This window comes from Cynocephalus volans, chromosome 1 (assembly GCF_027409185.1).
Source record: "Cynocephalus volans isolate mCynVol1 chromosome 1, mCynVol1.pri, whole genome shotgun sequence".
NCBI lineage: Eukaryota > Metazoa > Chordata > Mammalia > Dermoptera > Cynocephalidae > Cynocephalus > Cynocephalus volans.
In genome coordinates, this window is record NC_084460.1 from 179,668,364 (window position 1) to 179,688,143 (window position 19,780).

General features: G+C 45.9%; 1 protein-coding gene across 1 annotated transcript; it reads left to right on the forward strand.

Moving 5' to 3' along the window:
* Positions 1–717: 717 nt before the first annotated feature.
* Positions 718–18,815, forward strand: MRAP (melanocortin 2 receptor accessory protein). Its single transcript, XM_063081488.1, has 3 exons — positions 718–823; positions 16,067–16,166; positions 18,503–18,815. The coding sequence occupies exons 1-3, from the start codon at positions 718–720 to the stop codon at positions 18,813–18,815; spliced, it is 519 nt and encodes a 172-aa protein (XP_062937558.1).
* The last annotated feature ends 965 nt before the right edge of the window (positions 18,816–19,780 follow it).

A 19,780-nucleotide genomic window follows, 5' to 3' on the forward strand; every position in this document is an offset into this window, starting at 1 on the left:
GTTTCCCAAGAGCTCAATCCATGTAGGATCTTGGCCCATATAAATGGCCTCTTCAGTCTCAACAAATGCAGCCAACTGGACGGCTATTGGGGGCTTCGATGAAAGCTGAGAGGTCTACTCAATCAGGGCAGGGTACTCTTCTGGTTTTCATGAATAGGCTATGTGTACATGAGAGAGGTTACAAGTTCAGGGCCAACGTCACTCAGATAATGAACATAAGCCAGCGATTTGCTGGTTGCTTAATAGTACCAAGAATTGCCTAAATGTAAGTCAAGGACACTGTCAGGCTCTCATTTTGGTTTTATTAACTTTTCAAGTATTTAAGGTAAAAAGCAATTGTCTTTCTTAGCCCTATTGGGTATCTTCTCTTTCAAGAAGCCGAGGGCACGTTTTCCTGCCCAGCTCCCAGTCCTTATGCAGAGAGGCATCTGGAGCTGCATGGAAACCCGTTCTCCCGCCTTTCAGCCCTGTTTGTTTTGGAGTTGCATCAAGAAGGGGCAGGATGGGAGGCTCTGTGTACTGAGGATGTCAGGCACAGCCCCTGACCTTCCTTCCAGCCAAACGGCTCTGATAAGTAGGCTGGCCTTGAGCCTGGAGACCCACAGACACACTTGGATAATTCCTACAGAATTGATTAGGCAATCTCCTCCCAGGGCCTCAGAGCCCAGCCCCGGATGTGAGCCCACTGGCCTACCCTGGCTTCCCAGTGCTGCAGACATGGCCAACGGGACCAACACCTCTGTCCCGTACTACAGCTACGAGTACTACCTGGATTACCTGGACCTCATTCCCGTGGATGAGAAGAAGCTGAAAGCCCACAAATGTAAGTCTGAACTGGGGAAGCCATGCAGGCAGAGGCTGGGGCTTGGCCCAAATGACTGGGCACGCCTGGCTTTTTCTCCATTCTCTTAAAACTCCGGCAGATGTCATGGGAAAGCAACTATCAGGCCAGTGCACACACAGATAGAAATGAATGGGGCTTGGGAGTGAAATTGTCTGTTATCTTTCATAATAAGTTTGGAATTAACCTGCTAAGAAACTAAGACACTTTAGAAGCAGAATATTCATTTAAGATAATTTTTTTGATAAAGTTTAATTTGTTTGGGGCACCAGTAAGCTGAGTGATTTTCTTTACATTGCAGATTTTGCTTTTTCCCTTGTCTGTATTTAGATTTGGGAGAGTTATTCTCTCCACCCCTAAGATGTATGACTTAATCATTTCTATTAAAATGACAGATGTCAATCTGTGGTCTCAGGAAGGACAAACAAGCATGAGCTAACACCCTTTTGCTCACCTGTCATTCTGTTCTTTATCTCTTGAGTAACGTGACACTTTGTGGACAATCTTCTCTGATCAGTCCAGCTACTCTGTCAAGATAACAAGTTAGGCGAGGAAATGAGGAAATGAAAAATTAAATACAAACAAAGCCCTGGAATATTGGGTCTCCACACTGGAAACCCGTCCTCTGCCTATCCCATAAGACGTCTTGGGTTCCTTAGGTATTTCACTCACTATAAGCACATAATAATATGTCTGTCAAATAGTAAATGCAGTCACTAGAAGGAATGGGATGCTTTTCATATGGAAGATAGTCTGTTACACACCAGCTCAAAAGTGAAATACATTTGATGCTATTATTTGATAATAAAATAAGCCAAAGCCCAAGTAGGACCCTTAGGGACAGCCATCTAGAACACCTTGTTAGGTGGTTTAATTTGCAACTGTTTCTAGTTTCATTTACAATTTCCAGAAGTCAAATGCAGGTACACATCCATGTTTGCTGAGGACTTATCTACATTCCTAGCACCACACTAAAGCTTTGGTGTGTGTTTTCTGATACAAGGGAGATAATCATGAAATTGAAATGCAGACTTTTGCACAGACAACTCACAGTAAGGAAGACATATAGTAATTAGGGAGAAAATAGCTGGATTGCAATAAAACTTCAGGATACATATTGGTCTGGACAAAATGTAGGCTTCCATTTAGAAAAGTCTTTTTTTTTTTTTAATTAATGCAAATAAGAAATTCTGGGACAGCTTCAAACACACCCTTCTTTTTGTGTGCCAGACATCCCACTGGAGGCCAAAGCTCCAAACATATCCCTCCTGGGCTCCAAAGCTTCTCCCCACTGCTTTCAGGGGGTAGGGGGGGACTGTTTACCACCTTAGAACCTGCAATCTTAACCTTCTGCTCCCCGTACTCACAAGAAACTTTCATTTCTTGGAAAAGTGGTTGTTCTCTAAGTTTTGTGTGAATTTGAAAAGACCTTCTTTCTTGCACACGTGAACTGCAGTTGGAAGCTCACAGCCTGCTCAGCATAGAAAGGAGGTGAGATAAGAAACTCCTTCCCAAGTTCCAAAACCTAACAAAGACCATCTCAGTGAGGACAGCTGTGGGAGAGGCCAGTGGCTGGGTCCCCCATAAAAAGATTTAACAGCTATTGTTTTTTTTAATGGAAGTTATTCAAGTTAGGCACTTTAGGGGACAGACAAAATAACTCTTTCCCAAATTTGCGTACAGACAATGGAAAATGCAAAACAATTTGAAGAAAGTCACCAGTTTATTGGATACCCAAACAAATGAAGAGCTATCAAAAAATCTTTTTTTTTTTTTTTTTTTTTGGTGGCTGGCTGATAAGGGGATCTGAATCTTTGATACTGGTGTTATAACACTGCACTTTAACCAAATGAGCTAACTGGCCTGTCCTTTTTTTTTTATTATTGTGGGAAAATATACATAACATGAAATTTACCATCTTAATTATTTTTAAGTGTTCGGGGCAACCCATCACCCCATCCACCTCCAGGATGTTCTCATTTTCCCAAACTGAAACTCTACCCATTAAACAACATCTGCCCATTCCCCTTTCCCCCCTGCCCCTGGCAACCATTATTTTACTTTTTCTCTCTATGAATTTGACTATTCTAGGTACCTACTATTATGGACTGAGTATTTGTGTCCCCAGAATTCATGTGTTAAAGCCCTAATCCCTAATGTGATGTTATTTGGAGATGGGGTCTTTGGGAGGTACTTAGGGTTGGATAAGGTCATGAGGATGGGGCCATTGAGGATGGGATTATTGTCCTTGTAAGAAGAGACACGAGAGGGCTGCCTTCCTCTCTCTGTCTCTGTGCTATGCATGGACATAACCAGGAAGAGACCCTCAGCAGGAACTAAACCTGCCAACACCTTGATCTTGGACTTCCCACCTTACAGAACTGGGAGAAACAAATTTCTGTTATGTAAGCCGCCCAGTCTATGGTATTTTTGTTGCAGCAGAGGATACAGTCCTCATGTAAGTGGAATCCTATGATATTTGTCCTTTTGTGACTGGCTTGTTTCAATTGGCATAATGTCTTCAAGGTAACAAGGACCCTCTTGAGGCAGTCCATTTTGCCAGTTTACAGAGCCATGTGTCAGAAAAGTATTTTAAAAAATAAGGCACTTGCGAATGCAATCTTGAGGTTGATAGTCTCCTGACACTGGAGACAAACACACACAGCATGATGGTGTCAATCAAACTCATCATTGGTTAAAGACTGTTCGTGGTGGCAGAGAAGACGTGGGTGCCCTGAGTTACAGGAACAGTAACCACAGCAGAACATCCAGAGACTTGGTTGCAAAAGTGATGAATGTGGGCACAGAGGAACTGGCACAGGAACCCAGTGTGGGGCGTCCATGTTGCTACCTTGACAAAGCACTGTCATGCTTCCCTGAAGCACACCTGCTTGGTCTGGAGGGGACCTCCTCCTCCAGCACCTCTCCCTTCCCACTGGCTTCCTCATCTGTGTCAAAAAACACAGAGATCCACATCCCCACTGCCCTCTTGGACCATCAGCCAAAGTCTCTTCCACCTCTAGTTGCCAAAATTCTTGACTGAGTAGCTACTCCCCCCTCATCTGGGCCCCCACAGTTAGGCTCCTGCACCCACCATCATCTGAAACTGCCCCTTCAGAAAATTCAATCTGCAGCACTCACCTCCTTCTTCCCTGCTGGCCTCTGTGTCTCTCCATCTTCATTTGCATCTGTCTCAATCTTTTTCTTTGTTCCCTTGTCACATTCTCCTTAGGGTAACTCCTATGCTCTAAATGTTCATGTTCCTGCAAAATCGATGTGTTGAAACCTTACCTCCAATGTGATGCCATTGGGAGACGGGGCCTTTAGGAAGTGATTAGGTCACAAGGATGGAGCTCTCATGAATGGAATTGGTGCCCTTATAAAGGACTGAAGAGACCAGAGTTCTCCCCCTCCACCATGTGAGGACACGGCAGGAAGGTGCTGTCTATGAACAAGAAGGCAGGTCCTCACACAACACTGAATCTGCCAGTGTCTTGATCTTGGACTTCTCAGCCTCTAGAGCTACAAAAAAATAAATTGTGTACGAGCCACCCCATTTATGGTGTTTTGTTACAGCAGCCCAAATGGACTAAGACAGTAGACCAACCTTCTAGGTTTGCCCAGGATTGTCCCACTTTTAGCATGGAAAGTTAGAAAAAGGCTCTTCCTGCAGGCATAGAGCTAATCACAATGCATTTAGCTGGGGTCTCTTGAGCAGTGCACAAACCTGTGGAACTCCTCACAGCATCACTCTATAGGAGCAACTCCAGGCTCAACCACATGAACTCCGCACATTTCCCTGCCCCTGCCCTACCCAGTAGGTCTAATCTCCCTTTTCCTTTTGGTGGTCCATATGAAATTTGGCCCTGTGCATCAAGTTTTCATTCTTCCCAATGAGACCCACTTCCTCACCATACCAGAAACACAGCATACTTTTCCTACCTTCTTGCCTTTGCTCATGTTTAATTCAAGCACCAAAATTCCACAACTGTCTGTTATGGGCTAGACATTACAGTGGGAGCTAGAGGTAAAGAAGCAAAAAGACCAAATCTATGCTCTCGACTTTTTTTCAAGACTATTTTATTATTATTATTATTATGTATTTTATGATGATTTATTTGCAAGTAGATTATAGACATCATGACATTCCTCCACCAAAAGCTTTAATAGGAAACTATTAACAAAAAAATTTAACATTAGTATACCTAAAACATTTCAATAATTCTTTTTTTTTTTAAGAGTTTCATTTTGAGCTTGTTCGTTTCTTTGGCTTATATCAATTTATTTATTTATTTATTTATTTTTAAAAGATGACCAGTAAGGGGATCTTAACCCTTGACTTGGTGTTATCAGCACCACACTCTCCCGAGTGAGCCACAGGCCGGCCCCAGGCTTATATCAATTTAAAGAGAAATCTGGGCTGGCCGGTTAGCTCAGTTGGTTAGAGTGTGGTGCTGATAACACCAAGGTCAAGGGATGGATCTCGTTATTGGCCAACCCCCCAAAATAAATAAATAAATAAAATAAAGAGAAATCTTTATTCCATTAGTATACATTTCTTTTAAGTAAACAGGTCTACTAATATTGTTTTTGCTTCTATAAATTTAGAAGTGTCCTAATTTATTTTACAGTAATGATCCCAGATTTATTTATTTATTTATAAATTTTGTTGTGTATATCGTATTTGAGGTGTACAACACAATGTTATGGGATACATATAGTAAACTGTTACAATACTGAAGCAAATTAGCATATCTATCATCTCACATAGTTACTTTCTGTGTGTGTGATAAGAATAGCTCAAATCTACTTATTTAACAAGAATCTCTAGTACAATACAATTTTATTAACTTCAGTCCTCGTGTCATACATTAGATCTCTAGGCTTGTTCACCCTACATATCTGTTATTTTATATCCTTTGACCTACATCACCCCATTTCTTCACCCCACATTGGTGGTAACCACTATTTTATTTCTATCTCTGTGTACTTGAGCTCTTTTTAAAAATATATATCCTACATATAAGTGAGATCATGCCATAATTTTCTTTCTGGGTCTGGCTTATTTCACTTAGCATAATGTCCTCCAGGTTCAACAATGTGGTGGCAAATGGCAGGATCCTCTTTTATAAGGCTGAATAATATTCCATATATATGTGTGTGTGTGTATCAGTTTCTTTATCCATTCATTCATCAGTGGGCATTTGGGTTGTTTCCATACCTTGTCTCTTCTGAATAATGCTGCAATGAACATGGGAGTGCAGATATCTTTACAAGGTGGTGATTTCATCTCTTTTGGGTAATATCATTTAATATTCAGTCTATATTCAACTTTCCTCAATTTCCCCAAAATGTGTTTGTGGCCTACTTTGTCCAATTACTGCAGCTGGTTGTTACGTTCCTTAAGTCTTTTTTATTCCAGAGGAGGCCCTTTTTGTAGAGGACACTGACTGGATGAAGAGGTCAAACAGACCACTCTGTCCAGTCAGGTGGGAGATACTGATCAGTGATAAACTGTTATTCAGTTGAAGGTGCTGTGTTGGGGATCTGCAAATGCTGCTAGTAGAGCACAGAGAAGGAGACCATTGGGAAGAAGGAGGTCTGGGGAGGGTGGGTCAGGGGGTTAAGGAGAGCTTCCCAGGGAAGATGCGGCTATGCTGAGTGAAGGATCAGTAGGAGTTTGCCTGACAGACAAAGGGCCATGCAGGGTAGAGACAGGTTATACTCCCTCGTATAAAGGAGGTGCTCCCAGGAGGATAACGCAGAGAGTGTTTTTTGGAAAGAATTCTCGCAGCCCTGTCTCAGAGGATCTTCTGTAAGCTGTGGGGTGTCATTTAACATTGTAAGCAGGAAAAAGACAGGTCCAATTTGCTTGCTAAAAATATGCCTCTGGTGAAAACAGAAATTCGAGGGTGGCGGGTGACACTTGAGCAGTACCATGTGTGATGTACTCGTGGAAAGATTCCTGCCCGGAGAAGCTGACAGTCTGGGAAGCAAAGGCCCACTGCAGTACAGGGGTGAGCCGCAGTGTCCTAGACATGGAAAAAGAAGTATGCGGGGTCCGGCCCAGGGAAGCGAAGGGGCTTGCTCAGGGCATCCAGCTAGACAGTCACAGAGCTGGGACTTAAAGTCCAGGTTTCGATGCTTCCAGGGATCTCCCCAGGACACTTGTAGTGATTCGTGGGCAGATCGTCAGCAGAATATACATATATGATCCAGGGAACGGGAAACTGGATCCAGCTCCTGAATTGTGCCCGGCGCCGATGAGGCACACGAGAAATCTTTGCTGAGTGAATGAATAAATTAGCTAGTGGGAAACAGGCATCTCTTGCCCACTTCATGAACTTTCGAGATGAATGTCTGTCAGGCGTCAGTGTTTTGTCTCTCAGCTCTGAGTACACTCTCCAACACGTGCTCTGTGATGAAAGGTGGGATTCCTTTAACATGAGCACAGTGTGGAGCTCTCACAGGGGAGGCCTCTGAAGGGTACTACAGGAGGGCTGGGGGTGGGGGTCAGCAGTGTGAGTGTGAGGACATCCAGTGGGACCAGCCCCAGTCACTGGCCAGATCCCAGCCTCCATGTGGCAATATCCCCTGTGCAGCCATCTTGACACTGACACCGATGCCCCTGTGCAGGCTACACAAAGCCACCTGTGGCCCTGGGGGGCACACACTGCCTGCTGGCTGGACCCACTGCACACTCTCATCACGGTGCTCTGGAAGGTTTTCTACTGTTGGCCCATCTGCTCCAGACCAGCTCAGGTCTGGCTAAAGCAGCCCACATCTCTGCTACCTGGTGGCCAAAGCACAGCTTCTCCAAAGAGGTCTGAGCCCCTTTCAAGTTTGTCTTTCTTTGGGGTCATGGGCCAAAATTCCTATGTTGAAACCCTAAGCCCCAGCACCTCAGAATGTGACTGTATTTGGAAATGGGGCCTTTAAAGAGGTGATTAGGTTAATATGAGGTTGTTAGGGTGGGCCTTAATCCAACATGATGGGTGTCCTTATAAGAAGAGATTAAGGCACAGATGCACACTGAGGAAAGAAGACCTGGGGTAGATGTCCATCTACAAGCAAGTCAGTGTCTCCTGTGGAGAAGCCTCAGGAGATACCAACCCTGCTGACACCTTGACTCCAACTTCCAGCCTCCACAATGGTAAGAAAATAAATGTCCATTGTTTAAGCCACCCAGTCCGTGGCACTTTGTTACAGCAGTCTGAGGAGACCAATACACTTGGGCACTCTCCTTCTGCCCTAGGGAACCTCATAGAGTTTCCTTACTTCTTATGGTTACTCTCCTATAGTAGCTAACAGTTCTTCATATTAAACTTTCTATGTGGTTTCTAGCTCCTGATTAGGCCTAGACTGTTCAATGTCCTTCCAAGTCTTTCTTTTGTATCTGCAAAAATGCACAGACTAAATTTTTTTAAATGTCTACCAGTCACTTAGTTACCAAAGCAAATGTCCAATCCCATGAAATAATTTTTTTAAATGTTTTAAAACAAACAACCCTTGGATTTCATTCAAAGTTAGGACTTCCTCTTACACCACCTTGGAGAAAGGGGCACATCTCTTTTCTTTCCTCTTCCAGTTCCTTTTTCTGTTCTCAGAGACCAACCCCACTTCCCCTCCAGGCCATGTTCTCAGGCACAGTCACTTTAGGCCAGCTCCTGCCTGATCCTCAGCCTGCACTCTCCCTGGAGGCCCTTAGCTGGGCCCTGGACTGCACACAGCTTTGCCCCTGGACACTGGGACAGCAGCCCCCTCTCCTCTGCTGACACCAACTGCAGAGTTCCTTACACTCCAGATTTTCCTCAGCACGTCAGGCTCTGATCCACTGTGCCCCGCCCGCTGCAAAGAACACACACAAGAGGGCTCTAGCCAGGCCCGCTGGCCCTAGGGCAGGGAAGCACCTCCTACCCTCTAATAGGGGGCAAAGGTCATGGAGGACTCCACACACCATCTCCTGTCTCTACAGAAAACTCTTCAGAGCCAAGCATCACAAAATGAGATTTTAAGTATGTGGCGCTTGTCAGTCTGCTCAAGTTGCTATAACAAAATGCCACAGACTCAAAAAACAGAAATGTGTTTCTCACAGTTCTGGAGGCTGGAAGTCCAAGATGAAGCTGCCAGCAGATGCGGTGTCTGGTGAGGGCTCCCTTCCTGCCTGTAGATGGCTGTCTTCTCTCTGTGTCCTCACATGGCCTTTCCTCTGAGCTCTCATAGGAGAGAGAAGACAGAGGGCACTCTGTGTGCTTCTCTCCCTCTTCTTATAAGGGCACTAATCCCATCATGGGAGCCCCACCCTCATGACTGCATCTAAACCTTATTACCTCCCAAAGGCCCTACACCTCCACATATTTTCACAGTGGGGGTTAGGGCTTCAACATATGAATTTGTGGGGGCACCCAAACATTCAGACCATAACAGCACCTTTGTCTTGGATTTCAGCTGAAGCAGACAGAAAGAGTCCACTGTTAATATTGTGCATAACAAAACACTGCATACGTGTTTTGTACTCTGCTATTATTGACATAACAATATTTTGTTTTCCCATGTCATTAAATATTCTTTCCCAAAAACTTTGTAAATAGACACATGGTGTTTTAGAAATTTGTATCTTTGAGCATATAGGATGTTTCCAGGATTTTGCTGTTATAAATCCTGGCCTTGGAACAAGAAAAACATTTTCTACTGTTGTGTGTCAAGTGAAGATGTCCTGCATACTTTTGTTCTGAGTATCTGAATTAAGTTGACCAAAAAAAAAAAAAAAGAAAATCTAAAAAAAATGCAAAAGCAGAAATCTTTATCACCCACACTGTAGATAATGGACATAATTATCTGTGTCAATTTTGTTTTCTGTGCTGGTCAGCAAAAGGTAGTGTCAGGCAGTCTCAGTGTGTTGTTACATGGCTTTGGAGGTGGGGTAAGGTGAGCCCGAGCCCAGGTGATAGAGGACAGAGGTCATATCGCAGAAAGCAGGTGACCACCCCTTCTGGCTTCCTTGCTAACAAATTCGACCTTCTCTCACCTGGCCAGTTCCTTTGGGTTGAGTCTTCTCCCTAAACAAATTGGAAAGCATTCCACCCCAGTTCTGCAAACCTTCTCTGCAGTAGTGCACATGAAAGACAGGAAGAAGCCGGGAAAGGACCTGAGAACTCAGGGATATTTTGAGATAGGAATAAAGAGGCAAGGCTCGGGCAGACAGGCTGGGTAGTTGTATTAGTCAGGGTTCTCCAGAGAGACAGAATCTATAGGATATGTTATAATTACATGAGAGGGATTTATTAGGGGAATTAGCTCACGTGGCTATGAAGAACATTCCCACAATAGGCCGCCTATAAACTGGATGCTGGTAGCGTGGCTCAGTCCAAGTCCAAAGGCCTCAGAACCAGGGAAGCTGATGGTGTCCTTGGTGTAAGTTCTGGAACCCAAAAGCTGAAGAGTCTCAAGCTCTGTTGTCCACGGACAGGAGAGAAGAATGTGTCCCAGCTCCAGCGGATCGAGAGAGAGAGAGAGAGAGAGAGAGAGAGCTTCACCTCTTTCCTCTGTCTTTTGTTCTCTCTAGACCCCCAGTGGATTGGATGGTTCCCATCCACACTGAGGGTGGGTCTTTCACACCCAGGCCACTCAGACTCTCTAACTAATCTCTGCTGGAAACACCCTCATGGACATACCTGAAAAGATAGCTTTACCAGGCTTCTCAGCATTCCTTCATCTAACCAAGTTGACACCTAGAATTAACCTTCACAGTAGTGGAGTCAAAATAGAAAGAAAAACACTCAGGGTTCACGTGTTAACCTAACAAGCAGGAAGGATTTTAGCATTTTTGTGTTCATGCTTATGTGCTGGAATATATTCCATCGTGGTTGGGCAGATACTGGAAACATCTAGGGATTTATATATATTTTTATATGGAGCAGTCAGTGCTCAGTTGAAGGCTGTGGGCTGTTCTTCTGCAGGGATAGCTCTAAACTGAGTGTTACAGACACTTCACAAGGATTTCACCCTTGTGATTTTCCTACGTGGCTTCTGACTGTCTCATGGAAAGGTTAAGAATCTCTCCAAACTATTAACAAAGTGGAAAATGCAAATCTGTTTCCTGAGGCCCTGTCGGGTCTGACTAATGATACGTTTGATCTTCTATTTGTGCCCTGTTCAGAGGCTAATCTTAGAAGAAAACCAATCCCATATTCCAATCTTATAGTGTCAGTACAGATTATTCTAATAGGATGAGTCTCCAGATGCTGGTCTAATGTTCCTTTTCAGAGAGTGGTAAGATGGACTGATTTCCCTTGAGTATTGCCTGGCTTTCATGCTCTGTTCCTTCCCTTTGATTATGGGCTAGGAAGAATTTGTCACAGTCCATGCTGACGTCTGTTGATGCGCTGCCTCTGGCAGCTTCAATAATAAGGTGTTCTGTTCATCTGCTGCACCTAGAGCTGGGAGCAGAACAAAACACACCTCTAAACAATCTCTCTGAACACAATTTAGATAATTCAATGCACAGATTGAACAAAGGACCTACGTAAAACTCTTCTCTTATTTGGAGCAATCACTTTCAAGTTCCAACTTTAACCATGACTTCAAACTCTGCAGCAAATGGTCGGTCCTGTGGGCATGACATAAGTAGTGAAAGTGACTTTTAAACAAGGATACCAGAATGTTTACCTCTGAATTAATTTCCATCAAGCTAGCCCCAGGGGGAAGGTGCTACACTTGAATGATTCTGTTATTGCTCTAAAACTTCTTGGAACTCTTCCTTTGGAACTGACTTTGGGTGGCCACACCACGTTCTACGAAACATTCATGGTGATAAATTATGTATATCTTTCGAGGATGAATTTTCTTTTTGGAAATAGTTAAGATTCACCCAGAAACAAGTCAGGTGAATGAAATGGGTGATTAAACTGATCCCATCTGGGTGTCAAAAATGAAATATGATCTCATAAAGTAGCAAAACTGTAGGTGTGTGTATGGGTGTGTGATTCACAAATTAGTCCTTGAAGATAATCCCCAAAGAGGAGTTCTATAAATGTTTGATCAACCCAGATGTATTTTATGAAAATTTATATGACTCTATTTATATGACTCTAATGAAAATTATATGACTCCAGAGGATGATTATTTTGAAGGTCGGCCTTCATTTGGATTTTTAAGTACTGGTAAGTTCATTGAGAAAGTCAGGTTCTTAACTGACTTGGCAAAGAAAATTGATTACAACTAACAGAGTACCAGGTGAATAGAAGTTGACTTCTTTGCTGTGTAAAAGTCTGCAGGGCTGGGTGGCGAGTTGGCTCCATGAAGTCAGCTTCCCTCCAGCTCACTGTGATGTCCTCCCTAGGACATGTCTCTCATCCTCGTGTTCCAAGCCATGTTCTGACCATCACATCCAAGCTCAGGCAGCAAAATGGAGTAAGGGAATAAGAAAGGACACAAGGTACTAAAGTCTAGCAGTCTCTGGAGGAAAACTACCAGACCAGCTAAAAGCAATGGTTCTGTTACCATGGAAGCATGCAAGAGCAGACATAGGATTGACGACTGGCTGTCTATGCATAAGTACCTTAACTCAAATCTGACACTTTAGAGAGCTTAAAGGATGCAGTGATATCACTTGTCACAAAACTCTCTTAACAGAAATAATAATTTAAATTCTATTTATAAATCATTTCACAACCACTGAACAAGAAATGGTTCCATATGCATTATACATACATATTATTTTATTTAATCTTCCTAACACCCTATCTCATAGGTGCTATTATCCCCATTTTACAAATGAGCAAACAAATTTAGACATGTAATGATCCCAGATTGCCAGAGATCACATTGCTAGGAAACGTCCAAGTCAGAATTTGAACTCAAAGCCATCCACTTCCAGAGCATGGGCTCTTAACCCATGTTGTTATACCCCAACGAATGAAGAAGTACTTAAAGCTGACTTTCTACTAGGACTCTGGGACCACATGTTAGCGTTGGGAGGAATGCTGACACTCAGGTTTAGCAGTTTTCACTCAACAAAACTGAGGTGCCTACTATGAACAGGGAGCACTTCGAGTCAATATGTTAACTCCAAGTTAGGATGAGAAATCCCCAAGGTGAAGAGAAGCCCAGCCAGGCCACCCAGAACCTGTGTTGTCACTCCACTGTCGATGGATGTCTAATTCCCCTTATTCCACCAGTGGGGACTCGGAAAGAAAGGAAAGAGAGAAGGGGGGAAGGGGGAAGGAGGAAGGAGGGAAGGGGAAGGAGGGAAGGAGAGGAGGGATGGAGGAGAGAGAGAAAAGAAGGGGAAGGGAGAGAGAAGGGAAGGAAAGGAGAAAAGGAGAGAGGGACAAGGAGGGGAGGGAAGCTGTCCACGCTGCACCAGTTTCATTGTCAACCCAGCCTGGGGCCCCGTGTTATGAAAACAAGCCTGAGGACGTTCCAACGTTTCCAACACTGGGGAATGACTGTTCTTGCCTTTGGAACAAAATGTTCTCTCCAAGCCCTTGGGTGAACCTTCAGAAGGAAGAGGGAAACAGCAATATTTTCTTGGCTGCCTTTTTCTTTTTTTCTTTTTTTTTTTTTTTTTGTGACCGGCCGCACAGCGCTCAGCCAGTGAGCGCATTGGCCATTCTTATATAGGATCCAAACCCGCAGTGGGAGCACTGCCGTGCTCCCAGCGCCGCACTCTCCCGAGTGCGCCACCGGGCCGGCCCCTTGGCTGCCTTTTTCAACAGAACATGCCGAAAGTGAATTTAGTACAGAAAATGGCTGGTGGCTACTGATCGCCTTTTTGGTTTGAGAAAATTAAAATTTCACTTATCTGACGACACTGTGTTCCCTGTAAAGTGTTGTATTAGTCCGTTTTTTGTTGCTACAACAGAATTAACTGAGACTGGGTAACTTATAAGGAAAAGAGGTTTATTTGGCTCATGATTCTGGGACAGCTGCATCTGGCACGGGCCTCAGGCTGCTTCTACTCATGGTGGAAAGTGGCAGGCAGCCGGCAGGTACAAGCAGATCACATGGCGACAGGAAGCAAGAGAGAGAGAGAAGGTGCCAGGGTCCTTTTAAGCAACGAGCTCTCGCAGGAACTAATAGAGCAAGAACTCACTCATTAATCCCCCCTCCCCCAGGGAGAGCATTAATCCATTCATGGGGGATCTGCCCCCATGACTCAATCACTTTCCAACACTGCCACATTGGGGATCAAATTTCCACGTGAGTTTTGGAGGGGACAACACATCCAAACTCCATCAAGTGTCATCTCATTTCCTGCTCAGTATCGGGGGGATAATGACGAGGGCTGAAGCAGACAAGTACGCTCCTGGGAGAAGAGGAGCTCACCACTGCTAAATTTTTGAAGCTCTTATCTTAGGCTCCCTGACAGAACTTAGGTGCTAAAGACCTCAAATCCTGCAGTTTTGGGGGGTTTTTTTAATGAAGGGAAAAAAAAGAAAGAAAGAAAGAAAGAAAAAGTATTAGTGTCTGCAGAAATCTAAAATATCCTTACAGAATAAAATCCCAAACCAATTTTCTGAAAGCACATGTACTCCTGTGCTTTGAGGGTTATAAAATAAATTGTGACTCTCTGGGAGCATAGAATAATGCACAGTGAGTGGACAAGGAATGTTAAGAAAGTCAGAGGCTTCTTTTAAAAGTCCTTAAGCTCAGGACTGATAGTACCACCCCATTTCCCATTTTCCAGGAGCCTGAGGTCCCCTTAAATGGTCTAACACTCCAGAGAGCCACCATCAGTTTCCCAGCTCAGAGATAGAAAGTGAGAGCCAGCCTGGGGTTTTTGCTGTCCTGGCCTCTCTGGAACGTGAATGCCAAGTTGCTGATACATTACAAGGCAGAGGTGCTCGTGATTCCTTTTACTAGCACTGCACCTTTTCATTATACTATTATTGACGTTCACTGTTAGGGTCCAACTTCAACTCCTACAAGTCTTGTTTCTCCCTCTACGTGTCTGGGGTCATAGAGAGCAGAGATGACACCCTTAACACACATGCCATTACTTACCCCCGGAGCTCCACCCCGGTCTCTGTGCAGATGACTCACAAATCTCTAACACCGCATTCATTCCTTCAGTTGGTTGTTCATGCACTCATTCATTTGTTCACCCACTCATAAACACCTTTTGTTTGAACAAAACACAAAAACATCTTTTTGTTTGAACACAACACAACATAAGGCCGTGCAGGGTCTGTGGGGAAGCTCAGCAGGAGTTCAGAGGAGGAGGTGGGGAAACATTGCAGACGGCGGATCAGCAATTTCTGACATGCTAGTTTGGCCCCCTTTGAAACCTTAATAGCCCCTAGCAGAGTATGGCTCGCAGGTGCTTAATGAACATTTGTTGGATTACGATCCTTCAGTAGTAGCCTCTTCTGATCACGCATGTAAGTTTCTAGAATATTCCAGCTTGGAGCATCTTGTCCCAGGGTCATCCAGTTGGTCTGGAATAAGACACTTCCAGGGCTCTGAAGAGGCTGAGCATGTTTCCTGGTTTCCCGTTGTCCCTTCAGCCTCAGGCCATAAATACAGCCACAGTGTTGGCTGCAAAAGTGCCTGTTTCTTCCTGCCACTGCCAACCTCCTGCTGAACCCCTCCACCTGAAAGAGAGGGACCAGCTCCTTCCACCTCCCTGGCTTGAGTGGGCAGCCAGGGCAGGCCTCGGTCAGCTCCTCCAGGGCAGTAAGAGCCTTACCTCTACGGGAGCACTGTGGTCCAGTGCACATCCTCTTGCCATGTCTCTGACTCTTGGGGTCTCTGAAGCTGCTCCTGATGGGGCCAGTCACCAAAGGGCCCCGGGCAATATCCCTCCCAGGGTTGGGAGTCTGTCCTGTTACATGGAGCTGCCCACAGCCCTTTCTTCTCCCACCCCTATGAGAAAGGGAAGGCGGGAAACTCATCCTTCAGGATTGTTCTGGGCAGCCCCAGCAGCTGAGAAGACAGATCTGGGGTGCCACACAACTTCATTCACTGTTTCCCCTCAATAGGCCATCAACCAAAACAGGCCCAGTGGCTGGCTGCCCTGAGAAAAAGCCACTTTCTTGCTTCCCTGTTTTCTCCTAAGTTTATCACTAATGGGAAACCTTCCCAATGGCACCAGCTGAGAGGCTGGAAGAAGAGAGAACACCTGCCCTCGGGGCCGCAATACCTGGGGGCTGCATGGGGCCCTCTGCTGTTAGTTTTTGACAATATCAAATGGACACTGAGGTGCTGCTCTTCCTCCCGCAGATGCAATCGTCACCGCCTTTTGGGTGAGCTTGGCTGCATTCTTGGTGCTCCTGTTCCTCATCTTGCTCTACATGTCCTGGTCAGGCTCCCCGCAGATGAGGTAAGGAAGGAGGGGTGTGGGCACCCGGATGCCTCCGATGCTAAATGGTAATAGCACATCCGCACAGTGGAATAGTATCCAGCCATAAAAAGGGATGCAGTACTGGCTCACGCCGCAACACAGATGAAACTTGAAGCATGCTAAGTGAGAGAAGCCAGACATGAAAGGCAACATGTTGTATGACTCCATGTGTCTGACATATCCAGAATGGGCAAATCCACAAAGACAGAGAGCAGACTAGTGGTTGCCTAGGGCTAGGGGGAGGGCAGTGCTAATGGGTTTCTTTTGGGGATGATAAAAATGTTCTAAAATTATAGTGATGGTTATACAACTCTGTAAATATACTAAATACCACTGAAGTGTACACTTTAAATGGGTGAACTGTATGGTATGTAAAATATATCTTGGTAAAGCTGTTTAAAAAAATAAGGCCAAAATGACTCCACGTGCCAGTTAAGTCTTGCCAACCAGCTCACCAGGAAAACGGGGCCCTTACTCAGGCATCTATGGAGACTCACTGTTACTGAAGGCCACTGTGGGCCTCAGTGGTTAAATTGGAGGTAAAATCCAGGAGCTCTAAGTAGTAATTAGAATGTAGCTCGATGTGTTAATTCCCCTGTGCTAGACGACTGGCTCCCACATCCAATGTTCCCTCTTAGGTTAATTCGCCCCACAGCTCCCTAATGACTGTTCTTACAAGGAATCCTACATACCCTGCCATAGCGGAGCGGACCAGGGGTAGGCAACTGACCCAAAACGGCCCCATCCAGAGACTGGCAAATGCCCCTGGAAACATGCAGCCTGGATGAAGAGCTAGGGCCAGGCAGATTCCCATGTTTGGAATTTGGAATCGGGAAGCTGAAGGACCAGGTAGCTGGGGGCGCTGCACAGAGTGGTCCAGGAGGAGGACCAGGGCTGGACGCCATTATGGACCACTATGTCCGTTATGGACAAAAATCTTGGGGAGAGGAAATCAAGGGCAAGTGTAGGAAGCTGGTCAGCAGAGAGAGACATGCAGAGCTGTTCTAAGAGAGGAGAGATGAGGGTCTTGGAACCCCCGAAGGAACCAGAGGCAGTCCCTCTACCTGCTGAAGTCCCAAGTCATTCCTGTGAGGAGGAACCTGAGGGTTTGGTTATTTACCACGCTGTCTTGAAGGGGCCTCTATTCTTGTAGAGGCCCCTCCCCACCTGCCCTGCTACGGCATCTCATCCACCAGGTCTACACTCAGCAGGTCACTTCCGACTACCTTTGGTCACACAGTGCAGGCAGGGACCAGCTTTTGAGCAATAAAGAAATCTCTTCTTTTCCTCCAGTTTTTAGAACTCACGTTGAATTTAAGTAGGTTTTTAATCCCCAAGAGACACCTGAGGGATAAAATAATGAAATAACCTTTCTTTTCTGCTCTTCTGGGGTGACCTGCAGCAAGCCCTATGACATGGACAGTTGGCAGAGACTGCCTGTCATCCTCCCGTGGAGAGTTCCCTGGTCCAGGGACACAAAGGGCCACCTCTGTCAGGCCCAGCTCCTCTGCGCTAATATTTCACAGGGACAAAGGGATGGCATTTCTTGTCCTGACCGGCTGCAGGGCCCACTGTAGATAATGCTGTCAAGGCACTGCCACAGACATGGCATGCTCAGGGCAGCCAAGTGGATTCTTAGTAAGACTTGAGAAAGAGAGTGACTCCCTGAGGATTCGCTGCTGCCATGAGGAAGGGAGGGAGGGAGGGAGGGAGGGGAATGAACGTTGTCTTAGGCCAGTGGCATCTGAGAGGAAGGGCCTCTGCCAGTTGGCTCCCCTCCCGTGCCCCTCACTCATGTTAGCTTTGTAAGTACGTTTAACTGGTTCTCCTGCTCAGACAGCTCCTCAGTTCACCCTGATGATACCTCAAGGCAATTGTCCTGTTTCATGGATGAGACTGAAGGCAGGCAGGAAGTGGCGGCCAGGGCCCAGGCCAGGCAGCCGTGTCCACCGCCAGAGCAGCTCCTGGGCAGGAGAATCCACCTGGGGAGGGCAGATTTCTAGCTAAGATACAAGTCTTATAAAGATTTAAAATGAGCCATACTCAGATGCATGGCTGGATGGAAGGTCAACCTGCCCCTGCCCAAATGGAAATCAACACAGAATCAAGCACCTCCTCTCTTAGATTTCTCTACGATGATGACCTCTGAGCTGGGATGACCCTCTGCAGGGGCTTGCCTCACATAGCTGAGGTGCTCACATCCTTGGGCCTTCTCTGGTTCTGGGCAGGCAGAAGGGCAACAAGAAAGCACCCCAGCTAAGGGCTGCTCCCGACCGGCTCCTTTGATGCCTGCCTCCCATCTGCTCTGTCCACAGGAACAGCCCCCAGCACCACCAACCATGCCCGTGGAGTCACTGTCTCAACCTCCCACTCTGTATCTGGAGGCACCTGCTGTGCCACAGGGTTCCTGGGGGGACCTCGCAGGCTCCACCAGGCTCAGTGGAGGAACCAGGAAGCAGAGATGGCCCTGACCAGCAGCTGCAGCCGGAGAGCTCCCCTGCCTCACCCCCCATTGCCCCTAGGCCCACCTCTGGGAACTGGCCCTCGATGGGTGTCCTCACAGCGTTAGCTGACGTCAGGAACAAGCCCAGAGAGCCTCCCCCTGGAGACAGAACCTCTCAATTGTAGAACTGACACCAGGGGAGCACAGCCACAGCTGAGCAAGCTGGTGAAATCAAACCAGTCTGGACACACGTCGTCTTTTTAAAGGCTGTTTGCTTGCAGCAGAACGTGTGACTACATTGAGGATGATTCTACAAGGAGGCAAGTCTTATGCATTTGTCACAGGCTTACAAATGGCCACTTGTGCCTGGGAAAGCAGTCCCACATAGTGCCGATTCTATTTAGCACACCTACCTAACCTGCTCGCTTACTGCTTATGTTCGCTTTGGGAAGGGCAGGAAAATAAAATAAATTTAAAAATTTGTTTACCAATCTTTGCTATGGCACTTTATTACTTCCGTAATAGCTTAACGACCCTAAGTTCGCTCGGTCCATTCGGACCTCTGTTAGGACAGGGCAGACCTGCCATGTCCCCCTCCATCCTCCACTGGTGCCCACCGCTCACCAGGATGTGGTAGTGTCTGCCCTGCCAGACTGGCTGACTGTGGTCACAACTCCAACCTCCCCAGAGCCTTTCAGACAAAGTCCAAGGCAGGTCACCTGTCAGCAGCCAGACCTGGTGGGTAAGGCCTATGCCTAAGGGGAGGGGATCGGCCTCCAGATGCTGTTGCAGAATGTGAAGAGCTCTTGAAACTGGCAGGAAGATGTGACTTTATGTGACCATGGATCTGAGATCCCTGAGAGATCTAGGATTCTCATGCCCAACAGCCCTGTCCCTGATGAGACACAGCATCATTATTTTTAAAATAACTGTTTCCTATTTTTTTTTAAGCAAAGCATTCAAAATGTTTCTAATTTAGTGTTTGGTGTTCTAAGTCCGGGTGAAAACCGTGTATAACCTATTCTCTGCAGGACGAGACTCTCTTCCCCACCACAGGTGACAGGAAAATAATTCCACAAGGTGAGGGCCAGGCTTAGCCTTACCAGACTGCAGGGCAGGGGGGTTAAAAGGAAAGACGAGGGAACACTGA

Bases quoted from the DNA above. Each gene is read 5' to 3' on its own strand.
- MRAP (XM_063081488.1), top strand. From the start codon at position 718: ATGGCCAACGGGACCAACACCTCTGTCCCGTACTACAGCTACGAGTAC. The intron at 824-16,066 runs GTAAGTCTGAAC...TTCCTCCCGCAG, and splicing joins GAAGCTGAAAGCCCACAAAT to ATGCAATCGTCACCGCCTTT. The intron at 16,167-18,502 runs GTAAGGAAGGAG...CTCTGTCCACAG, and splicing joins TCAGGCTCCCCGCAGATGAG to GAACAGCCCCCAGCACCACC.